Source organism: Podarcis pityusensis (genome assembly GCF_964106645.2).
Source record: "Podarcis pityusensis genome assembly, chromosome: 17".
NCBI lineage: Eukaryota > Metazoa > Chordata > Lepidosauria > Squamata > Lacertidae > Podarcis > Podarcis pityusensis.
Genome location: NC_138042.1, coordinates 7,472,947 through 7,488,447, shown reverse-complemented (window position 1 = coordinate 7,488,447; position 15,501 = coordinate 7,472,947). Strand labels below are relative to the sequence as shown.

Genomic DNA, 15,501 nt, shown 5'->3' with positions numbered 1-15,501 from the left:
CATTTGCTTGAATCAGATGTAGATATGGAGGTCTTGAGGGATTGGGGTTTGTGGGAGACATATGCCACCAGATAAGCATGCTACGTTTTGTGCAGGACTTTCAGTATTTGGGAGCCAGAACAGAGGCTTGCCATAGCTAGCCAGGATCCCAGATAACTGCATCTATGTTTATGAACAAGGTCTGATCTAGGTAAGCTAAATCATGCAGTACCGATTGTATGAGGACTACTTAGCCCGTTTGCCCTAAAACTGTATCAGCTACTGAAACAAAGGCAGCTCCCTGAGCCAAAGTTAGCTGCTGTCTAGTGAGTGGAAACTGAGTTTTCTTCAAATCACCTCATCACATTGTAAGACATTAGGCCCATCATGGCAAGTAAAAGGCCTCTTGTTTATAAAGCTGTGCTATAATCCATGTATTTCCATAAAACCAATATTGTACCATTGTTGCAAAGGGCCATTTCACACTTTACACAGGAGCGAACCCAGGTTTGCCATTGAGTATGCACTCGAGGGCAACTGCAGCCAATCGTGGCTGTCCTACAAGTGCATCTGCATAATGCAAATGTATATTTCTCACACCTGCACTTTACTCTTGTAGATGTACACTTGCAACATTTTAGCTGCACTCTTAACAAAAATGTGCAAAGTGACCTTTAGAAGTGATGGAATTGCATGCAGCTCTGCACCTTAGCATTCCAGAAGGGAACGCAAGAGAATCTGTTGGGGGCTCTTGCCTGCCCAGCAAGAGCCCCCAGCACTTCCTTCTCCATGTTATACCATTGTGCTGCTTTTCCCAGGATCAGAGTATTTGGACCCTGGGTTCCTGACTTTCCTCACTACGGCTCTGACTTGTGGGGAAATCCTTGGTTCATGGGAATAAGCATTCTAGAGTCCCGTCCCGTCCCCGAACCCCCTTCCCCCACATTTAATGTCTGCTAGATCAATGTCAGATGCAGGATAGAGGCAAATATAAATCATGAGACAGGTGATGACTGCTGCAAGCAGATTGACAGTAGGTGTGGCAATTAGGAAGGCAGAGAGGTCGCCTTTTGTCTAGAGGCGCCTAGACAAAGACGCCTTTTGTCTTGGGAGGGATTAGAGAGAGTGGAGTGCAGCGACTTGGCCCATCCTGTCTCACCTCTTTTCCTTTCCTCTCTTTGTGGGCTTGCTGCGTTCTCAGGTGCAGCAGCTCCAGCAGGTACCTGTGCAGCATGTCTATCCCAACCAGGTGCAGTATGTGGAAGGAGGTGATGCCAGCTACACAGCAAGTACCATGTGAGTACATGCCTGGTGAGAAGGAAGGCTTTATCATACCGGTGCTGCCCCAGCATTCAAGCTCACAGTGAGCCGGGTATGGACTCCTGTCAGGTGCAGGTTGCAAGAGACACAGATCTTCACACAGATGCTAATTGATTCTATTCTGTATCTTAAGCCAGAGACGGTCAACTTCCCTGTGCATAGATGGCCAGACAATGATCTAGCAGCTGGAAATGCCTTTCTGGATGGCCAGGCTCCATCACAACATTGGTGCCACCTAGCAATGAAGGGTTAATGGTTATGGAGTATCTTCACCCAGTCACAGCTGAACATTATGTTCTGGGAGCAGGTGGTGTTGAGCCTTGCCGATCGGAAGGTTGGCAGTTCAAGTCTGCACAACGGGGTGATCTCCCGTTGCTCTGTCCCAGCTCCTGCCAAGCTAGCAGTTCGAAAGCATGCCAGCACAAGTAAATAAATAGGTACTACTGCGGCAGGAAGGTAAATGGCATTTCTGTGCTCTCTGGCACTTGTCACGGTGTCCCGTTGTGCTAGAAGCAGTTCAGTCATGCTGACCACATGACCCAGAAAGCTGTCTGTGGACAAACACCAGCTCCCCCGGCCTGAAGTGAGATGAGTGCCGCACCCCATAGTCAAATTTGACGGGACTTAACCATCCAGGGGTCCTTTGCCTTTTACCTTAGAACATTACATACAAATACCAAACACAGATGAAGCACTAGGGTGTGGACGATATCTCTTAGGCATTTCCCCTTTTTATTATAAATGAAACTATGGGCGCATGAACTTAGATTTTTCTTTTAAAAAATGAACTGTTTATTATTGTTTTGTAAAGAATAGAAAATGAAAGTTTATATAGTAAATGTTGTCGAAAATCAGGGAAGTTATTCTGAAGTGCTGCCTTGAAGAAGATTGGTGGATTGGCTGTTGATTGTCCCTGTTTTCTAATGGAAAAAAAACCCCAAGTGAAATCACTTGGGAGCTGGGTTTGTGCACCCCTAAGCTAAGTCATCTTGATCTAAGCAAAAAGCATGGTAAAGGAGTGGTGATGTACAGCCTTCTCCTTTTTGCTCACTGTAGGGTGGTGTATATGTTTAGCTGCCATTTCTCTATAACAAGTGGTTGTTTTCTTCACTTGGAAATCAGAGATGGAAACAGCACCTCTTTCTCCTGTTTTCAGACGCTCCAACACTTACCCTTACACGGAAACCCCTCTCTACACTCAGAACACTGGCGCAAACTACTATGAATCGCAAGGCACCCCAACCCAGGTCTCCACCCCAGCAACCTCCCAGACTGTGGCCAGCAGTGGGTCAGTGCCCATGTATGTCTCTGGAGGGCAAATCATAGCCAACCCAAACGGAGGCAGCAGTGCTGGAGGAGGAGGAGGTGGAAATGGAAATGGTGGTGGCGGTGGCAGCACTGGTGGTGGCGGTGGAGGAGGCAGTGGCAGCAGCAGCACGGGGACCTACGTGATTCAAGGAGGTTACATGCTGGGAAGTTCAAGCCAGTCGTACTCGCACACCACTCGTGCCTCCCCAGCAACTGTAAGTCTGAGTCTCACTCTGAATACCTTGCTGTTCATTCAAGGGGATTGGAGCTTCCGGGAGCCTCTTTGCTTTTTTCAGCAACTTGTCCAAGTGCTCTTAGAGCAGTGGTTTTCATGGCTGTGTTCCAGGGAACCTGGGGTTCCTTGGAGACTTCTCAGGGTTCTTTAATTAGAAGACCCATAATGATTGGTGCAAGCTTCCCTGAGATGGCTTGCCTGTCCACAGCTGATCATTCTGTTCAAGGTGCAGCAGCAAGAAAGTACTGGGCCCCTTTTGGGTGCACTCTCAGTCCACACAGAGCAACCTTGAGCCCTAACAGTCAATAGCAGCACCCTGTGCATTCAAGAAAATGTCCCAGCATTCTCTGCAATGCTAGGGGTTCTGTTGTGGACAAGTTGATATGGAAAATGTCCTTTGAAGGTAGCAAGTCTGAAAACCAATGACTTAGAGAATTAAACACTTATGCATGTTCCTCTGTTCAGTGTTCTTTTGCCCTTCCAAGAGGACATTGCTGCGATGGGATAAAATTATTATTATTATTATTATTATTATTATTATTATTATTTATTTGATAGGCCTGGGGCTCTTTCTGATGGAATCATTTTATATCTTTTAAAAGTGCTTTGAACATTTGTATTACGGTAGGCATGTGAAAGTATGAAGTAATTCATAATGCTTTTGAGACTCAAAGGAAAACAATAGCTTTGATCATTCTAGTGAACGATGAACCAGAAGCTTGTTCAGTAAAAGATACCACCCAAGACAGCCCTATCATGAGGGAAAGTAGCATGTTTGGATGTCATTAAAGGCAGCAGAGTGGAACACAAGACAGATTTCACCCAGAGGGCACAATTTGCCATCCTCTTGCACAGCTTCAATGTAGATCGACAGAAGTGTTTCATTTCCTTAGTCAGAGGTGGGGAACCTGTGTCCTTCCAAATGTTACTGGACTACACCTCCCATCATCCTGATCATTGGCCATGGTGGCTGAGGGTAATGGGAATTTGAGTATATCAACATCTGGAGGGTCACAGATTCCCCATCTCTGCCATAAGTTAATATAGCTTGCACAGAGAACTTATTTGTGGTTTTTGTCTCCTGTTAAGAGGGGATGCTCTTGCTTAGATTTTCTGGCCCTTGATGCTACTTTCCCTACTTCATTGGTCTTGTTCTCTGAGACCAGCCTTCCGAAAGCACTCTTTACCTCATGGTGGATCTAACTGAAGATTGTGAAATGTGCCTGCTTTCTCTTCTGTGTTTCTTTAGACCCATTAGAATTCATTAGTTCTCGCAGGAAACAATTCCTTAATTCTTCATTGGAAACAATGGAAGGAAAAGAAATGGGATTGAGGTACTCCAGCTCTTGGACTGGCCTAATTCAGTCCTGGGTTTGGCATAATTCATGCCTTTCCCTGGTCATCTCCCAGCCCTGACCTGCAAACCCCTTTTGGTCCTACCCTGCCAGCTCTGAGCACCAATGTTGGTAGGGCCAGGGCTGCGAAAGTTGGGGTGTGGAGGGGGAATCTAATGGCAGGTCTCTATACTGCTTCCATAGGATTTCAGTGTAAGGCTTGTAAAAAGATGCGTGGTTCTTATTTAAAAGAAGGCGCTGTGGGTTAAACCACAGAGCCTAGGGCTTGCCAACCAGAAGGTTTGCAGTTCAAATCCCTGAGACAGGGTGAGCTCCCGTTGCTTGGTCCCTGCTCCTGCCAACCTATCAGTTCAAAAGCATGAAGTGCAAGTAGATAAATAGGTACTCCCCCCACTCCAGCGGGAAGGTAACCACCGTTTCTGTGCGCTGCTCTGGTTTGCCAGAAGTAGCTTAGTCATGCTGGCCACATGACCTGGAAGCTGTACGCTGGCTTCCTCGGCCAATAAAGCAAGATGAGCTCCGCAACCCCAGAGTCATCTGCAACTGGACCTAATGGTCAGGGGTCCCTTTACCTAATAATATAGGAGTGTTAAATGTTTGACTTTGGCATCAACACAGCCTTCTCTTGTATAATTTTGGGACCCTGAGAGTGGGAAGAGAATGGACCCTCACATGGCTTATTAAGATGGTGCCAACCTCCCAAGCATGGGTTGCACCATGCGAACCATTCATTGAGAGAGATTGTGACAGTACCTGAACTACCCTTCAATAACTGCAAACAAAAGGGCTTGGAAGGCCCATAACTTAGATTCCTGTTTCTTTGCAGGTCCAGTGGCTGTTGGATAACTATGAGACTGCGGAAGGTGTAAGCCTTCCACGGAGTACCTTGTATTGCCATTACCTCCTGCATTGCCAGGAGCAGAAACTGGAGCCAGTCAATGCAGCTTCCTTTGGCAAGCTCATCCGCTCAGTGTTTATGGGACTTCGCACACGCCGGCTTGGAACCAGGTAAATGAAAGATGGAACCCCCGGGGGCTGCATGGCAGCATCGCAGAGTAAAAATGTGAGGTACCTAAGCTGCCAAGCATCTCTGCATCCCCCGGGAGCTTCAGGAATACAATTACTATCAGCACTAAAGTCCACCTTGTTTCCCATTCACAAACCTCAGATTGAGCAGAGCGTGGGGGAAGTGTGGGTGTGCTGTACAGGGCGGGGAGAGGCACATACAAAACCCACCCTTTCTCAGAGCAGTTGGAAGGTACCAAATGTCTCCTAAAAGGGAGCTTGCTTCTTAATGCAGAGGCCTAATGCCTGGACTCACACTGATCTGATTTGCGCCATGCCAGTGAAGCTTTGTAATGGCCAAATGGGCAAAATCGTTTTTTATTATTTACATCTTCCTCCTGGTAACTACCAGTAGTACATACGGGGAGGAGAGGTAAGAAAAGTCCCATTGCGCCAGCCGAAGTTCTTGCGTGGGCTTTCACTAGTGGCACTGGTTAGTTGAATTTGGCCTGTTATGTACCTAAGGGTACCTTGATAACATCTCTCTGTGTCTGGTGGTGTACCTTTTGTTGTGGTCCAAGGGGTTTGTTTATATGGAGGCTTATGTTTTCCCACTTCACTTTTCTTTCAGAGGAAACTCCAAATACCACTACTACGGGCTACGCATCAAAGCTAACTCCCCGTTGCTGCGGCTCATGGAGGATCAGCAACACTTGGCCATGAGGCAACAGCCCTTTTCTCAGAAGCAAAGGTAGGCAATAGTGCAGGGGAAGGACCGTAGTTTAGTAGCAGAGCACATCCTTAGCAAGCAGAAGGTCTGAGCATCAATTTCTGGCATCTTCAGGTAGGGCTGGGAGGAAGTCAGGACTGAAACCCTGGCATATACAAAATATTATTACAGTTGCAAAGTGTACATATCAGCAAGGCAAACCAAGGACCATATAGCCCAAGCATTATATGAAAGAGTAGAGTGTTGTATGCAGGTCCCCAAAACTGTGGACCCTTGTAGTGCTATTATCCTCTTGGAACTGAGGAACTTCTTTGGTGAGATAGATATTCTTGAAGTTCTCCCTAGTGTGGAAAGTGGCATCAGGACCTTGAAATGTTTTGAAGCGTTATCTGCTGAAGATTTTTCCATAACAGAATCTGAGGCAACCCTTTTCTCTCTGTATCCCATGCTCTTGACATAGGCAGATGCTATTGGTGTTACTGTGATGTGTTGTGGGCTGACTCCAAGTTGTTCTGCCTTATAGGCTCAAACCCATTCAGAAGATGGAAGGCATGACCAATGGAGTGGCTGTCGGGCAGCAGCAAGCCTCGGGGCTGTCTGACATCAGTGCCCAAGTACAACAGTACCAGCAATTCCTGGGTAAGGAGGGCCACTCTTTTGCACATGGCAGAGTGTGGTCTTTGAGATGGAAGCAGAGGACATGCGACACAAGCTTCTACGTGCAGTTGTTAGGGTTCCATGTTTAACCACCTGGCTCACAGAAAATGACTTTTTTGGTGGAGATTCTGTCGTGCCGTGCCTGATGTGACTTGTTTGATACCTTAGACAGTGTCTGTGTGGTAGGAACACCATCTCAGAGCCAAGTATTGCGGAGAACTTCCATGTCCCAGGAAATGCAGTACTGGAATGAGATTTTTTCACTGTATGTGTGAAGTTCTTTGCATGCATTACCATAACCCCTGCACGGAGTCCTCACTACAAGGAATTATTTTTGGGCGACAACCATTTTGTGTCCATGTTACATTTGAAGCAGGTCTGTGTGGCTTCAGTGCTGGCAGTCTCGCCCTTGTGGCCAAGGATAGAGTGGGCCATGGAAACACAACTCCCCAGTCCCCTGAGAAGCTATAGATCCTGAAGCAGATAAACCACCACCTTTTCGATCAAACTTCAGCAGACAGTGTCAAGGTGGGGCTGCTCCCTGGGACCCAGGGTTGGGCTTGGAGGGCTGATGTCTCTCTCCTCCACACAGATGCCTCTCGCAGCCTGCCTGACTTTGCAGAGATAGACCTACAAGGGAAGTCCCTCCCTGAGGGCATTGGAGCCGAAGATGTGAAGTCTTTCCAGTCGCTCTATCGAGAGCATTGCGAGGTACATCAGGAGAGCACATTGGAAAGGGAAATCTAGGCAGGGGTGGAGCGCCTCCGGTTCCTTTCCTGGCCCTGCTCCATACCCGCCTTGAATGTTCTTGCTTGGATGGAATGTACCCCTGAACTATGGCAGTGCCTCTTGCTTGCCTCCAGAGAGGGTGGAGTGATGGGTGTGTTTGCAGGGTAAGCGGGTGGATTGTACAAACAGCTTCTGTGTGACTGGAGTGTAGCCCACAGTATAACCTACTTTTGCCTTGGAACGCACTCCCCTTCCACATTTCCTCCCTCTCAACCTGCCCGCTAGTGGCAGGGAAGGTTGCCCATGAGGGACTGCAGCCCTAATGGGCTAAAAAAGGTTCCCCACTCCTGTGCTACAGCCCACTGGATGCAGTTGGAAAGTAGCAGGCTAATGTGCCTCCCAGGCAGGTGTGCATCAAATGGACCACCCTCTGCAGCCCCACATGCTTGCTTGTAGGCCTGGCATTGCTCTGGCTACTTCTAGGCAAAGCCATGTCAGTGGAAGCAGAACCAGGCCAACTTAACCCCTTTTGAATTTTTCTTCTGAGTTGTCCTCTTTTAATTGTTTCATTTTATTAAACATTTCTAGACTGCCTTGCAGGTCAGTTATACTGCTGCCACAGCTTTGCCTGTTCTAAACTCATTACGTGATGCCCCTGATCCAGTAATCTGTGGCGGACTTTTTTGCCATTCAGTTGCCTGAACTTTTGAAAATCTCAGGCATTGTTATTCTCATAACTTGTTTTGGAGGTGATACACCTGTTGCTCAGGCTGATTGTATTAACTCACCCTTGAAGGGGTTTCATCCCTGAGAGAGTTTCCACAAAATAGTTGTGTGCCTTGTTTTTAGGATCTTAGTTTTTTAAACAGTCAGCTTGAGCTGATTTTTAAAATTTTTTTTATTTCAACTATTTATATGGGTATATGCTTAACCCTGTATTCTCTAAGTGTTATACAGTGTTATACAGTTATACAGAAACAATAAAGATAAAATCAATTAAAATGAGCGACAACATCAGAAAACTTACTTAAGATTCCTAGTGAAGTAGAAAGGTCTGCCCCACCCATGTACCAGAAATTCAACAGGGGGGGGGGGGGGGCTGTCTGATCTCAGTTGGGAGGAAGTTCCACATCATTGTGCCCACAATACTAAATGCTTGGATCCTGGTATACAAGCTGAATATCGGAGTCATGGGGGACCACTGACTGTGATTCACCTCAAGACCTCTGTGATTGGGCAGGGATATAAGGAGTAAGGTAGTCCTTAACGTATCCGGAGCCCAAGTTGTTAAGCCCTTGTAAATTAAAAGAAGAGTCTTGAACTTCGCCTGGTAGCAAATGGACAGCCCATGCAAATTTTTTATTTGTTTGTTTATTTTTATTCAGAGGAAGCTTTTAAGCACCTAAGCTATGTGCTGGTGAATGGTCTGTTCTAGCTGCAGCATTTGTGCAGATGTTTAACTACAAGAAGCATCATGGAATTCAGAAGCATCTTGCCATCTGCATATATTTCTTAAAGATTAATGAATTTATTGTAGCATTAGTTTTTTAGTGCTCGAGCCTGTATGTGTGAAGTTGAGAGTGGACATACACACATTTCAGATTGAGGGACATCTGTTGTGAGACTGAAGAAACACTTGCTCAAAGTAGGGTTACCATACATGAGTGAACAACTGAAATTAATGTGATTTAGTCACTGGGGGAAAGCAAGTCAGGCAGCACACCTTGCAGGCAGGTACTCAGTTTGCATGGCACAGATGGAATAATTAGAGTTTTGCTTCAATATGAAATAATTTGTATTGAGTCTGTCCATGAACCCCACCCGAGCAGCCTTTATGTTCTATCTGCTCTCTGAAATATTCTGCTTGAGTATTAGCAGAGTATTGGCTTTGAATTCAGAAATGACAGAATGTGCTGGACTACTGGGTTGACTCTTTAAAGGCAGCCTATCATCTTGTTGATAGGAACAAATTACCGTATTTTTTGCTCTATAAGACTCACTTTTTTCCTCCTAAAAAGTAAAGGGAAATGTGTGTGCGTCTTATGGAGCAAATGCAGGCTGCGCAGCTATCCCAGAAGCCAGAACAGCAAGAGGGATTGCTGCTTTCGCTGTGCAGCGATCCCTCTTGTTGTTCGGCTTCTGAGATTCAGAATATTTTTTTTCCTTGTTTTCCTCCTCCAAAAACTAGGTGCGTCTTGTGGTCTGGTGCGTCTTATAGAGCGAAAAATGCGGTAATTTAGCAGGGAGGATCCTGCTATCTCTGTTCCTGCCTGGCAGGTCTAGAATTAAATCATACAACTACTTCTCTTCCTCAGGCCATTGTTGATGTGATGGTAAACTTGCAATTCACACTGGTGGAGACACTCTGGAAGACTTTTTGGAGGTACAATTTGAACCAGCCCAGTGAAGCCACCCCCATCGATATGTGAGTCTTTGTTTTTTGGCATTTATATAAAAATGAACTACATGCTGTGGGGTGCTTTGCAAATTTATGACGCAGAGGCTGTCATTTCTGGTGACAGTGACTTCTGTTGAAAAGTACATGGGATTGGCTTTTTGCTAAGAAGTGCATCAGACTACTGAGGACTAAGGACAGGCTACTGTCTCCATGATCCAGGTCTGGGTGCATTTCTCAACTGTTTGAGCAACAAAATCACTTCCATGTTTCCCCTGCTATATAGCACTTCAGTGCTGTAATGTCTTTTCTCATCCCTTTAAGAAGGATATCACACTTACCACGGGTAGCCAGCCTGAGGCACAGATGCCACTAGGCAGCAAGGGCTTGCAGCTTATAGTCAGCCCAGCACTCAGTGGAGAGTTAGGCATATATGCCTATGGGAGTAGAACAACAGTAAAAAAAACTCCCACCAGTTTTGATTTAATCTAGGCATTCGCAGACTTTGCTGAATTAACATTCCATTCCTGTATCAGCTTCTCCTCAAGTTCCCTGCATCTTCCTCTGCCACCAGTACTCAGATTATTTTCCCCAGCATCTCTTGAGTATAGTCTGTAGGCTCCTTTAATACAGAATCTGCTTCTGTATCAAAATGAATGGAGCAGTTCACTGCCCTGCAGGCCTGTTGATTCAGGCTGACAGAGGACTTGGCTGGCATGGCCACATTAGGATATAAAGGCTAAATGCAGGGGTTGTAAATGGGACAGGCGGAAAATGAAACTGATAGGGGGAAGAATAACAACTTGTTAATGAACTTCTTATAACAGAGGAAATATGAACCTTTGCAGGGGAACCAAAATAGGAAGTTGTTTTACCATCATAACTGCCTAGCATCTTATCTCCACCTTTTCCCCGCAGGCCCTTAAACATCTAGTATCCAAAATCTATTTGCTGTTCCTAGGCAAGGGCTGCTGGCATAGCTGATGGGTCTTGATAATCTGAGTTGTGGCTTGGTGATGGTGCTCTTTAACCAGGTGTCTGTGTTTCATATTTAGTCAAGACGAAGCAGAGAAGCGTCTCCCAAAGAGCTGCTTGGTGACACTGTCCAAGTACGAGCCTGTCCTCAAATGGACGAAGGACTGTGACAACTTGCTGTACCAGGGGCTGGTAGAGGTCCTGATTCCAGAAGTGCTCCGGCCCATTCCGAGTAAGCTCATCCTGCCCAGCTCATATCCGAGGCCTGCAACAGACTATCCCAAGCCTAGGGCCACAGCCAATACCAATGCTGAAATCAGGATGCTTCAGCTGCTGGTGGGGCTCTGCCAGATGCTCCTGCCTTGTTCCATAGTGGGCTGGGTGATCGGCCTCATGTGCAGGTTTGGGTAGGAAGCCTCTTTGGCCTGAGGTGGAGGCATTTAAGCCACCCCCTCAGTGCCATGTTGCCCTTGGACTTATTCTCTACTACCCCCATGAAGAGAGGACTGTCAACCATCTTGAAACCGGCCATTCTAATGTTACATCCTTCCCCAGGTGCCTTGACGCAAGCAATCCGAAATTTTGCAAAAAGTTTGGAGAGCTGGCTGACAAATGCCATGATGAATATTCCAGAAGAGATGGTCCGCGTTAAGGTGAGCCAGACGTGGGAAGTTGTGGGGTGCCGTTGGTCTTGGCTTCCCATTTTTCTGAGACTAGGAGGTCTTAAGGCGGTGCTCTCTGGAGCCTTCAGTCTGTGTTGCGGCAGATCAGTATACAACTACCAAGTCACATTGGGTGAGGTTTTCTGCCTCTGCACCAGTGACCAGAACTTGATGCCACAGTTGGCTCTTTTCAGCAGTTGGAGCCCCTCCTCCCCCACCCCGCTTCCTAGTGGGGGTGGCAGCAGAACAAACTCCTAGCTCTCCTCAGTTTGTGGCTGGTGGGAAATATGTGTTACTGTGTTTTGTCTCTCAGGTTGCAGCAGCAAGTGCCTTTGCCCAGACGCTGCGGCGTTACACCTCCTTGAACCACCTTGCCCAGGCTGCCCGGGCTGTTTTACAGAACACTGCCCAAATCAATCAGATGCTGAGTGATCTCAACAGGGTGGATTTTACTAATGTCCAGGTAACAACCTCCACACTTCTGCCACTGTTTTCTTCCACTCCCATCTTGAATCCAGGAGCTGCAAATGATCTTCCTATTGACTGGTCTCATTTAACCCCAAAGCCTTATTTGGCATTTGGAGTGGTCAAAATAAGAGTTGTGTCAGACACAGGCCTTACAGCTTATTTGCTAGGCCCATCTGATTCAACATAGGACTTACTCATAGTGGCACATGTGCACTGGGAGCTCACAGGTAGGACACAAAAAGAAGGACCCTTCCTATGGATTGTTCCCAGAATTTGGTCCTTGGAGGATAGTTGATTTCCGTTTGATGGCTAATGGCTGTTGATGGACCTGTTCTTATTGAATATGTTTAAAAGCCTTTTAGATGTTGCACATACGCATGAATGCAGTGCTGACGCCCCTTTTTCTTTGTGCTGCTTCATCCTTACCCCACTTCTTTGCTTCAGATTCTCTCCCCTGCCCCCCACTTAACAGCACATTTGTATTCATATAACTGGAGTAGGGATGGGGTACTTGTGCTTCAGATGCTGCTAAACTACAATGCCCAGCATCCCTGACCATTGGTCGTGCTAGCTGGCACTGATGGGAATTGGGAGTCCAACAATTCCCTGAACTAGGCATTACTGCAACTTGGCCCTAAACTAGTGACCACCACATCCTGTGATTGTGAGTTCCAGAAGATAATTATTACTTGTGAAAAAGTATGCTGATTAATTCTAGCAATGAATGTATCTTTTTAGTTGGGTGCCCAGTGATGACTTAGTGGGACAGTGAAATTATCTGGGTAAAACTGTGATGATTTTAGGTGGGCACAAGCAAGCCAGCTCCCTTGCTGCAAACTGCTCCCCCTCCCCCTCCAATGGCAGATTCTTTGGGCAGTCTGGACTCTGTGGGCCGTCTGGAGCTCTTTTTCATCCCATCCATTACGAGGGATTTGCCTTCATAGCCATTGACGGTATTTTGTTGGCATTTGAGACTCCATGGTACCCGATTTCCCTGGCCACTTTGATTCTACAGTTCATTTAAGTAGCTTCAGAGTGGGTCATTGGCTTACCCAATGGGAGAAGAGAAACCCCACTGGAGACGCCTTTCTTCCTCCTCTTGCTGCTCCGCAGGAGCAGGCCTCATGGGTATGTCGGTGCGAGAATCGTGTGGTGGAGCGCCTTGAGCAGGACTTTAAGATGACTCTGCAGCAGCAGAACTCTCTGGAACAGTGGGCCGTGTGGCTGGATGGCGTGGTCAGCCAGGTCCTGAAGCCCTACCATGGCAGCCCCAGCTTCCCCAAAGCCGCCAAACTCTTCCTCCTCAAGTGGTCCTTCTACAGGTAAGTAGAAGGTGAGAAGCAGAGTGTTGGGCTTGGTTTTGGGCTCACACCCGGCTCAGCCATAGACTCCCCCCCCCCCTGCTGTTTAGCCATGCCTGTGAAACAGGGTGGTTTACGTGCCTTGTGATGCTGCCTGCAGATGCAGATTTAGGGCCCTGCAACTGATTCTCCTGCACTGGGTGCCGAGCCGAGGGGGGGGGTGCTCAGTGCGTTGCAACTATGGCGTAGTGCACACACAGAATGGAAGATATGGGGGGGGGGGTTGGCCTCACACAGGGCACTGCAAAGTCCTTCCCTGCTGCCTGCATGGTAACTGCAGCATTGGGTTCCTTCTTTCTCCAGCTCTATGGTGATTCGGGATCTGACCCTGCGGAGCGCAGCCAGTTTTGGCTCCTTCCATCTCATCCGCCTCCTCTATGATGAGTACATGTACTACCTGATAGAGCACCGTGTGGCCCAGGCCAAGGGAGAGACTCCCATTGCTGTCATGGGAGAGGTAGGTTTTATGGGCTTTGGACTTGAGGTTGGAAAATCTTGCTTAAAGAGCTAGAATCATTCTGATTGACATGCCCTTGGCTGGGATGTCAGAATCAAGAATCTTCCCCCCTGTTGACACCAGGGAGCTTTTGGACATATGAAGCTGCCTTATATTTGTCAAATCATTGATCCATCTTGGTCGATAATGCCTCTCTGGTTGTAATTTTTATGAATCTCTAGTCTCCTCTTCCAACCCAATCTTAAGATTCTGCTAACTGGGCAGGTCAGGGATTAAATCTTGGCCCTTTTGTATGTGCTCTAGTTCTGAGCTACAGAAATGTTGAATCTGTGCCTCTGTTTGTATACAGAGCCCAACATGTTTAGTTTAAGACTGTGGTCTTAAAAGTTCCGCACACTAGCATGAGACACTTTCGCTTGCCCAGTGCTTACCAGTGAGTGTGGAGCCGTGCCTAATCCAAGAATTACCATCCATGTTCCGTTAGCTGGTAGATGCTTGTGTGGAGGTCAAGAAATCAGTGAAATGCAAACAAGAAGTGCCCCACCACCACCTCCAATTTTTAGGCCACAGAGAGTTCATTGCCATGTTCTGGAGAGGGGGGTGGGTCTCTGGACTGCTTCTCCCCCTATCCCAGATCTCTGCCTGAGAAAAAGAGCAGGGCCCACCAGCATAGAAGGGCTGTGTGAGGTAGCATTAGGCTACAGGCAGAGTAGTCTATAATGTGGGAAGATCCTTATGTGTGTTTTCTTTGTTTCTTTTTAAGTTTGCAAACCTGACGAGCTCCTTGAACCCCTTGGATCCGGATAAAGGTATCGCCCAGCCCCTCGGGAGGCCAAATGCTTAGGCTTTGTCAGTGGTAGATGTTAGAGACTTTGGGGCCATTACTCTCCCTCCCACTTACAATGTGTGAGGCGGTAGTGCTCTTCCCATTTGTCTAGTATGAAAGAGAAACTGAAGGAGGGAGGTTACCTGAGGCTATTCACTGAATTCAAGAACTAAGCCAGCATTGGAGCCCAGATTTTTCAGCTCTGAATCATGTCGGCTTTCTAAACCATACATCATTATGACTTTGGATTTATTAACCACCCTTCATGGGGGCGGGGGCTCAGACCCATTTAAAAAACAAGATTAAAAAGTTTAAAACAAATTACATAGAGAGAGAAAGAGACAAGTTTGATTACTGCGTTGTCCTTTGGTTTGCTTGTGGCTGCCCTCTTTTTCTGGAGAATCTTACAGTACTGGACAGGTCTTTCTGCTCTCCTGGATGCAAGACCAGAACACAGAATGAAATCAAGGGCTCATTAGCTGGCTTCAAGCTCAGTGAAGCTATGAATTCAAAATGACCTTGGTCCCATTTCATTCTCTTTACTTCAGATTTTTCCCCACCTGTAAGATGGTAGCAATCCCCTGTGTGTGGTTAGAAGTGAAGAATTTGTAGATATGAAGCAGGGACATGCAGCTCTTGACCTATTTTTTAAAAAAAACGCCCTCTGTAAGTCCTCAGTTCAGACCTGGCAAGAACATTCTTCTAGGTGAGGAAGAAGAGGCAAAAGGAGAAAAGTGGGTGGCAGAAGATCCACTTTTGGTGCTGGCCTCAGCAGCATGTGCTCGACAAATTAGCCCTGAGGGAAGGTGATCCTCAAACAAACAAAACGTGTAAGAGAGAGAGAGGGAGAAAGGAAGGAAGGAAGGAAGGAAGGAAGGAAGGAAGGAAGGAAGGAAGGGGATGCTCAGTCAGGAAGGGACTGGTTGTGTTACAAACTGTCCCTGGAGCTGTGGAGGGTGTATTTACATCATCACCTGTTCATTTAATGCCAGTTGCTAGCAAAATACCAGCTGCTGGGAATCACTGGTAGAGAGTGTGT

The 15,501-nt window shown here is 47.0% G+C and overlaps 1 protein-coding gene across 4 annotated transcripts in view; it reads left to right on the top strand.

Moving 5' to 3' along the window:
- The window catches only part of RFX1 (regulatory factor X1), a 50,046-nt gene that overhangs the window by 28,698 nt on the left and 5,847 nt on the right, over positions 1–15,501 (top strand). For all 4 annotated transcript variants that reach the window (XM_080988065.1, XM_080988067.1, XM_080988064.1 and 1 more), the window contains 13 exons: positions 1,181–1,275; positions 2,456–2,822; positions 5,024–5,205; positions 5,834–5,953; positions 6,456–6,571; positions 7,182–7,300; positions 9,634–9,743; positions 10,769–10,920; positions 11,244–11,341; positions 11,664–11,813; positions 12,932–13,140; positions 13,483–13,636; positions 14,400–14,445. In XM_080988065.1, the coding sequence (XP_080844191.1) occupies positions 1,181–1,275; positions 2,456–2,822; positions 5,024–5,205; positions 5,834–5,953; positions 6,456–6,571; positions 7,182–7,300; positions 9,634–9,743; positions 10,769–10,920; positions 11,244–11,341; positions 11,664–11,813; positions 12,932–13,140; positions 13,483–13,636; positions 14,400–14,445 (1,918 nt within the window). The remainder of the gene's footprint in view (positions 1–1,180; positions 1,276–2,455; positions 2,823–5,023; positions 5,206–5,833; positions 5,954–6,455; positions 6,572–7,181; positions 7,301–9,633; positions 9,744–10,768; positions 10,921–11,243; positions 11,342–11,663; positions 11,814–12,931; positions 13,141–13,482; positions 13,637–14,399; positions 14,446–15,501) is intronic.